This window comes from Chrysochloris asiatica, unplaced genomic scaffold (assembly GCF_000296735.1).
Source record: "Chrysochloris asiatica unplaced genomic scaffold, ChrAsi1.0 scaffold00268, whole genome shotgun sequence".
NCBI classification, from domain to species: Eukaryota; Metazoa; Chordata; class Mammalia; order Afrosoricida; family Chrysochloridae; genus Chrysochloris; species Chrysochloris asiatica.
In genome coordinates this window covers 2721135-2729866 of record NW_006408786.1, presented here as the reverse complement: position 1 = coordinate 2729866, position 8732 = coordinate 2721135, and the positions used below count along the sequence as shown (strand labels likewise).

The following is an 8732-nucleotide window of genomic DNA, read 5'->3' as shown; positions in this document are numbered from 1 at the left end:
AAATATCAAACATAAGTGACAAAAAGACAGTGACCCAGAACTCATGCCAGTGCACCTTTGATGATGATGGTGGCAATTTAAGTTTATTGAACAAAACTTGCTATCAGATACTGTACTTAGCATCTAATGCATGTTGACTTATTTACCTTCCCAACAAGGCAACAAGATAGGTTCTATTATTCTTTACATTTTATGGATGAAAAAAATTGAGATACAGAGAAGCTTAATAAATTATCAAAGAAACACGGTAAGTAAGTGTTTCTTTGATGATTTATCAGACTGGGCAGGTAACATGATAGTTACTGATGGTCTGACATCTGAAGGAGTTAATGACCAAGGACAGCACATGGTCACCTCCTCCCAGACGGTGCATCCTTTCCCAGTGTGGAAACCTCAGGACCCTGACACAGGCAGCCCTGTCATCATCAGAAGTCATGACTGTGGCAACAAAAGAGATTTCCAACTTCTCTCATTGGCATTCAGTCGAGGAGATATTTGAATTCAGTTTGAGATGAGGATTCATTCATTAGAACAGAGTGACACGGACAGAGAGATGAAGACAGACAGAGAGTCAGTGTTAAGACAGTGATATAAGTGGAGAGAAAGTGAGGGAGAATTAAAACACACAGAGAAAAGAGAGAGATAGAAAGTGAAGAGAGAACAGTGTGAGAAAGTCACAGGCATGAAAAATAGTGGTATGTGGATTGTGAAAAACTAGACAGGAATGGAGTAAAAAAAGATAAGGCTCCAAGTGTGATCCCTGGCCTAATCCAACTCCACAGGAACACAGTCAGTTGTACTTAGAGTTGTTGCTGTTGTCTTTAAGGCAAAAAGTGTCTTTCCAAAACCTTCCTTCAAACCCTCCGACTTCACCCTTCCTGTTTTGCTCAGCCTCATTTATGATTATTTCTATTTGCTTGTCTCTATCGGTGTCACTATCTCTCTATCTCCGTGAGTCATCTCTCCATATCTTGATCTCTCTGTATGTTTCCTATTTTTCCTTCCCTCTTTCACCATCTCTAGCATTAACTCTGCCTTAACTCTGACTATTTCTCTCTTCATCTCTGTGTGTGTCTCCCTCACTCTGTCTCACCCTGTCTACTACTTTATTCTTTTTCCATCTCTATTTCCTTGCCCGTCTCTTTGGTGAATGACAGAGGTCTTTGCTTTTAAAACACCAGGTGATCTGAAGAGAATTCACCAAAGACACATTCTGAGAGTGGAAACCAGAATTGAAGGTGAGGTGTTCAGTATGAACCTACATCATCTTCTTGTAATCCAGGAGATTAAGCAAACTGTTACCACTGTGTCCCAAGATAAACATCAGAGTAAATGAGTAAGTGCTAAGTGTGGAAATGAGAGAACAGCTAGTCAACCCTTCCTTTATAATAACAGTAAACACTTAAATCACACCAGGTAGTATTTATGTGAATGATTCTCACAATACTATAGTAAGTGGGCCCCATCAGCATTCCCATTCCACAGAAGGGAAAATGAAGGCACAGAGAGGTGAGATAATCTGACCAATATGGACCGGGGTTGCCTGGCTCCCACCTGTATTTGGAACCACCTCCCACATAGCTCACAGGGCAGAGGAGCAGGTGACTGGATACCCACACCTCTTCCCCATCCCCCACTTCCTAAAACCCACCTAGATCCCTAAAAGGGGATGCCCACTCTCATTCCTTATGCAAGGAAGTTGTCCCAGTCTGAGGGGTCAACAGTCCCCTTTCCTCAAATGTATCTCCTGACCCCCACTCTTCTGTTTCAGTGTTCTGCCTCTTGCTGATACTATTGGAAGCCAGACTCCTCACAGGGGAGCAAGGTGCACATAGGGGTGAGTCTGCAGGAGCCTGGCACCTGGGCCCCTACTCCACACCCTTAACCCATGGAGGATGAGGCTAAGGGCTATCCCCCCAGCCCTAGCACTCCCTCCTCTGGGGCTATCCTGCCCACCCACAGTCCTAGCTCAGCCCCCACCTTCTGACCACGGCCTCTGCCCACAGTTTCCTGTCCCGGTTGGTGCCCTCCAAACTCCGCATGTGACAATGCCAACACCTGTCGCTGTAACCCAGGATTCAGCTCTCCATCTGGGGATATCATCACCAGCCCTTTGGAGGCCTTTTGTGACGGTACCAAGGTTTGGGGTGGTAGAGGGGCAAGCCAGAGATTGTGGGGTGATGCCACAGGGGGACATGTGGTGGATGAGCACTTCATCTCTTGACCTTGAGACCATCAACAAGAGCATAGAAAAGGGGGGAGGGGAAGACATTGAGTTGAAGTGATAAGAAGTGACTAAACATGGCTTCCTAGAGAGGAGCTGGACCCTCCCCCAGGATTGCCTCTGCTTGTCCTTCAAGGACTAGAGAAGGATGCACAGCTTCCCACCTATGCCCCACCTTGCCTCTGACCACTGTGTCCAAATCTAGGATTTCAGCCAGAAGGCTCAGATGAGCAGAGACAATTAAGTGGTCTTCAGAAATGGCTTGGTCAGTCTACAGCCCAGCTGCAATGATGCAGCCTGAGCCTTATTCTTTCTTAAACACATTGATTAAAGCTAGGTCCTGTGCTGGGGAGTCAGGTGGGAATGAGGTCTCTGCCCTGAGGAAATTTATATTAGTGAAGGTGACTCTTTGCCCTGATGTGTCCCACACATCAACTGTACACCACCCACAACAGTGTCCTATGGAAAATTAATCAAATGCCAGACATGGAGGAGAATAACCACATTCAGAAATGAGAGTGATAACACCCAAAGTCGTCATCCCTGAAGCAGTAGCAGAACTTATCTCTCTCTCTTTACGTGTGTGTGTGTGTGTGTGTGTGTGTGTGCATGTGTGTGTGTGAAGGATTTTGTACAGCATAAAAAAGAGGACACAGGGCAAGGGGAGATAAAGGAAATGGACAGTCAGGTGTTAAAAACTTAGTGGAACTGGGACACTTGGGTTTGTAGTTTGACTTTACCTCCAACTAGCTTCTACTTTTAGGAAATTATTTGTCTCCATTTTCCTATCTATAAACTGGGAATAACTAATCAAGTACCAGAACATGGAAGAGAGTAACCACTGTATGTGCAGCCCAGGATATGAGCTCCCTTTTTGGGTGAAAACATGTATGGTGAGAGAATTAAATGTACCTGTGTAAATCACAGGACAAGGCTGGCTCAGAGGAAACTGTCAACAGGCATGAACTAGTGATCATCATTGATTCTGTTACTATTGTCATGGCAAAAATGAAGGGGACAAATAGTGAAAACAACAGGAGAGAACCACCTAGGACCCGGATGGTCAGGACTCTCCTACTGGCTCCAGCTCATGAGGATGCCTGCCCAGAAGTTTCTCACATTTGAACAATAATTATGTTCACAAGGGCATCACAGATGTGCCCCCTTGATACCATCACAGCAGCCCAGGAGGTAAACTGAGCTATCGATTATTTGGTAAATGACAAAACTTGGACTCAAAGAGTGGAATGAAGTCCAATGTCACACAAATACACAGATGATAAAACCTTAACACAGGTCTCGATCACAGGTTCTTCACAGTAAAGGATTGTAAAGGAATTACACCATTTTTACATCAAGAAATTTTTTTTCATCCACTCAAGATAATATTAGATTCCAATCTATTAATAAAGGAAAATATTCTTAATATGTTTGGGAGGGTGTGAAAACATATCCTAAGAGTTTTATAGTAAGTAGACTGTGTGGTGGCATTGTGGTCAATTTTCTTTGTTTTCATTTTACATTTTTTCCATTCTAAGCCTTCATGTGTGATTTGGAGCTCATGGGAGGTGTTGTTGTTGTTGTTAAGTGCTGTCGAGTCAGTTCCGACCCATAGCGACCCTGAACAGGGCTTCCGAGGTTGTAAATCTTTACGGGAGCAGAAAGCTTCATCTTTCTCCCATGGAGCAGCTGGTAGTTCCAAACTTCTGGCTTTATGGTTCACAGCCCGATTCATAACCACTATTGGTACAAGTGGTTAAAGTCTACCCAAAGGCACTATGGGGGAAAAACAGGTGATCCATTTCCTAAAAACACAGATGTACTTGTGAATACAGTTCTACTCTCACACACACGTGGTTACCACAAGTTGGAGTTGACTTGAGAGCAACTGGTGCATGTAATATTTAATATTTGAGAGAAATTAAATTTAAGAAACAATGTGTCTTGGACCTTACTCTGTGCTTTTATGGACATTCACAGGCTTATGAAGTGGAGGAAGTTCCTGCAGCAAATAGACAGGATTCAGCTCCTTTCTAGGAGATCTCTTATATGCTTAAGCAGTTTCTATAGTCATATCCTCCCCTCCCATGCACCTCTAATGCTGAGGGAACTGAAGAAAAAATTCAAACCTCAACTTGAAGTATTGAAGAATTCTATAGGCAAAATACTGAATGACAAAGAAAGCATCAAAAGAAGATGGAAGGAATACACAGAGTCATTGTACCAAAAAGAAAGGATCCATGTTTAACCATTTCAAGAAGTCGCATATGATCAAGAGCCAATGACCCTGATGAAAGAAATCCAAGGTGCATTGAAGTCATTGGCTAAGAACAAGGCCCTGGAATTGATGGAATACAAATTGAAATCTTTCAACAAAGTGAGGCAGCATCCGAGGCACTCACTCATCTATGCCAAGAAATTTGGAAGACAACTACCTGGCCAACTGACTGGAAGAGATCCATATTTTTACCCATTCAAAAGAGAGATGATCCAACAGAATGTGGAAATCATCGGACAATATCATTGTTATCCCATTCAAGTAAAGATAATACTAAAGCTAATACAGAAATGATGTCAATAATACATTGAAAGAGAACTTCCTGAGGTTACAGCTGGATTTAGAAGAGGATGTAGAATGAGGGATATCATTGCTGACGTCAGATGGACCTTGGCTGAAAGCAGAGAATACCAGAAAGTTGCTTAACCTGTGCTTTATTGACTACGCAAAGGCTTTCAATGTTATGGCTCATGACAAATTATGGACAACATTGAGAGATATGACTATTCTAGAACACTTAATTATGCTCATGAGGAACCTGTACATAGACCAAGAGGCAGTTGTTTGAACAGAACAAGGGAATCTGAATGGTTTTAAATTAAGAAAGGTGTGCACCAGCATTGTATTCTTTCACCATACTTATTCAATTTGTATGCTGAACAAATAATTCGAGAAGCTGGATTATATGAAGAAAAATGTGTCATCAGGATTGGAGGAAGTTTCAGTAACAACCTGCAATATTGTAGATGATACAACTTTGCTTGCTATATATGAAGAGGACTTAAAATATTTATTGATGAAAATCAAAGACCACAGCCTATGGTATGGATTGCACCTCAATGTAAAGAAAACAAAAATCCTCACCACTGGGCCAATAAATAACATCCATATAAGTGGAGACAAGATCGAAGTTGTCAATGACTTCATTTTGCTTGGATCAACCATCAACACTTATGGAAGCAACAGTCAAGAAATCAAACAACTTATTGCCCTGGGCTGCTGCACAAGACCTTTTCAAAGTGTTGAAGAGCAAAGATGTTAGTTTGAGGACTATGGTGTGCCTGACCCAAGCCATGGTATTCTCAGTAACCTCAGAAGAATTGATGTATTTGAGTTATGGTGTTGGGGGAGAATATTGAAAGTAGCATGGACTGCCAAAAGAACAAATAGATCTGTGTTGGAAGAAGTACAGCCAGAATGCTCCTTTGAGGGCAGGATGACCAGACTTCGTCTTTCATACTTCGGACATATTGTCAAAAGGGACCAGTCACTGGAGAGGGATGTCATGTTTCATAAAGTGGAGTGTCAGAGAAAAAGAACACGACCCCCAGTGAGATGGATTGGCACGGTGGCAGCATCAATGGGCTTAAACATAGCAACAATTGTGAGGTTAGCCCAGGATCAGGCAGTGTTTCATTCTGTTGTGCAAAGGGTCACTATGAGTCAGTACTGACTCGATGGCACCTAACAACAACAACATGCACCTCACTTCCAACTTTGCTCCACTACACTACACCCCATTCCGTCATTTTTGAGGCCAGGTTTCAGCTATCACCACCAGGTATGAGAGCAGATGGGGATATCCCATCACCCATGTGGGCTGCACATGGACACCCTGATGTGTCCCCTCCCAGCCCTGGGGAACTCTGCACAGAGAAGATACCTTGTACCCTGGAAAAGTCAAACACCATGACCTCTTAGCCTCCTGAGGGTCTAAAGACTTTGTCCCTTGATCTGATGTGCAGGACAAGAATTCTATACCTGTACATGATTCTTTCTTGTGTCCTTTATTATGTTGAGTTTGTTTGTTTGGTTTTGGTGTTCTGTTTTGTTTTGTTTTACCCAAGGATGTCCACTCTCTACTTTAACAGCCCCTCAGCTGGTTCCTGGACAACTTCTTTGGGAACTTAGAGGAGAGGGACAGCTATGTTATCAGAAAAGACACAAGTGACTCAGAGTTGTGACCAGTTTCATGCAACTTCCCCATTTCTCTTCCACAACTTACTCAGCAAAAGAGATTAAAAATAAAAAAAAGAGCCTCCCTCTCCTCCTCAGGAGAAAAACTGTGACCCAAAGACTTTCTTCACCACATTGTCATTGTTGTTAAGTGCCATCAAGTTGGTTTAAACTCACAGCAACCCTGTCTAGGGTTTCCAAGACTATAAATCTTTGTGAGAGCAGAAAGTCTCATCTTTCTCCAGTGGTGCAGCTGGTGAACTTGAACCACTGACCTTGAGGTTTACAGTCCAGTGCTTATCCTACAAAGCCACAGCTCTCCCTTCTTCTTCACCTTATTGCTCATAGTGACCCAATATAGGGTTTCCAAGGGAAGGTTGGTAAGTTTGAACCACCATCCTTGTGGTTCAAACTGACCCTGATGTCCTGTATTTATTCTACAGCACTAAGTGCCACCAAGTCAGTTCTGACTCACAGTGATCCTGTATAAGATTTCCAAGACTATAAATATTTACAGGAGCAGAAAGCCTCATCCTTTTCCTGATGAGTTACTGGTATATTCCAACTACTGACCTTGCTGTTAGCAGTCCAGCTTGTAATCCACTACTTTACCAGGGCCCCTTGCAGGACACCATGTTGTTGTCGTTAAGTGCCATCGAGTTGGTTCTAACCCAGAGCAACCCTGTATAGGATTTCCAAGCAGCAGCTGGTGAGCTTGAATTGCCGACCTTGCAGTTCAAACAGAACTTGCAGTCCAGCACTTTAACTCACACAGCCCCATACCATAGGGCACCTTTTTAAAAGGTTGCCACCTGCCCCACATTCTGCATATGGCTTTTGGAGCAAGGGAAGACCCTGGCCCAAGAGGGAGGAAGACTTGTGCTGGGGCCCCTTTGAGTAAGGAAAAGAGGAATTTAGAAGAGGGTTAATGGCCTGACCATCAGGCTGTATCCTCTGCCTGCTCATGAAGAGCCACATCAATGCTCTGGCTACCTAGCAAGAGCTTACCACACCCAGGCCCCAATGGCACAAACAGTCATAGGGAGGGTCCAGATCCTGAGCAGGTACCTCTGTCCTCCTGTCCTGGAGTGAAGAGCGGGATTCAGACCTCCTACCAACCTTTCCAGAAGCCACATGTGAGGTCTAGGTGCCCTCAGCACAGCCGGAGAATAGAGAGGAGTTGAGTGGTCAGCAAGCCTTTGAAAACAGCTAACCACAACCTAACCCAGGAAAGCCCCAGGACTGGAGTTCTGTCCAGTCCCCATGGCTGTGGGGACAGGGTCTCTACCCGAAGGGAACTAACATCTACAGCAGGTGAGCCTATGTTTTCTTGTGTACCAGACATCAACGAGTGTTCACCACCCTGGGAAGTATCCTGTGGAAAATTTGCCGACTGTCAGAACATGGAGGGGAGTTACAGGTGTGTGTGCAGCCTAGGATATGTGCTCGCTACTGGAGGGAGAGTATTCAGGAATGAGAGTGAGAACACATGCCAAGGTAAGAACCCCCACCATCCTCCATCTCTCCCTTCTCTGGGAATTGAGGTCACCAAAGTTGTTCTTGTGGCTTCCAGGGACACCGCCCAGGCCATATGTGTGCCACTTGGGTCTGAGCCAGGACAGCTGTACTGTGGTCCTGTACCCCCTACACAGAAAGACAAATGGTGTGAGCCACTGGCACAGACCCTGGGATCAGTTGCCTGGGTCTACAGCCTGCATGCAGCCCCCTGATATGTGTGTGTAACATTGGTCAAGATACTTATTCATAAAGCATGTTCATGTTTGAGATGTGGTAATATAATTGCATGTCATATGTCAAATATTATAATGAAATGTGCAAAGACTTGGAACTTGAAAACCAAAAGAGAACAATACATTCAGCATTTCTCAAGCTGAAAGAAGAGAGGAAACATTCAATCTTTATTTAACGTGTAATACTCAAGCATTCTATGAGCAAAATATTGAATGATGCAAAAAGCATCAAAAGAAGATGGAAGAAATAAACAGAGTCACTGTTGTAAAAGGGAATGGTTGATGTCCAGTCATGTCAGTAGGTAGCATATGATCAAAAATTAATGGTAGTAAAGGAAGAAGTCCAAGGTGTACTGAAGGCAAAGAACAAGGCTCCAGAAATTGATGGAATACAAGCTGAAACCTTGAAATAAACTGATGCCGTGTTGGAGGCATCTATGCCAAAAAAATTGGAAAAATGCTATTTGGCCAACTGATTGGAAGAGATTCATATTTGTGCCCATTCCAAAGAGAGGCGACCCAA

The 8732-nt window shown here is 43.7% G+C and overlaps 1 protein-coding gene across 1 annotated transcript in view; it reads left to right on the top strand.

The window, feature by feature from the left end:
• Positions 1–292: 292 nt before the first annotated feature.
• The window catches only part of EMR2 (egf-like module containing, mucin-like, hormone receptor-like 2), a 55832-nt gene continuing 47392 nt past the window's right edge, over positions 293–8732 (top strand). Inside the window, exons 1-3 of the mRNA XM_006874326.1 lie at positions 293–431; positions 2007–2132; positions 7800–7955. Coding sequence (XP_006874388.1) covers positions 293–431; positions 2007–2132; positions 7800–7955 — 421 coding nt within the window. The remainder of the gene's footprint in view (positions 432–2006; positions 2133–7799; positions 7956–8732) is intronic.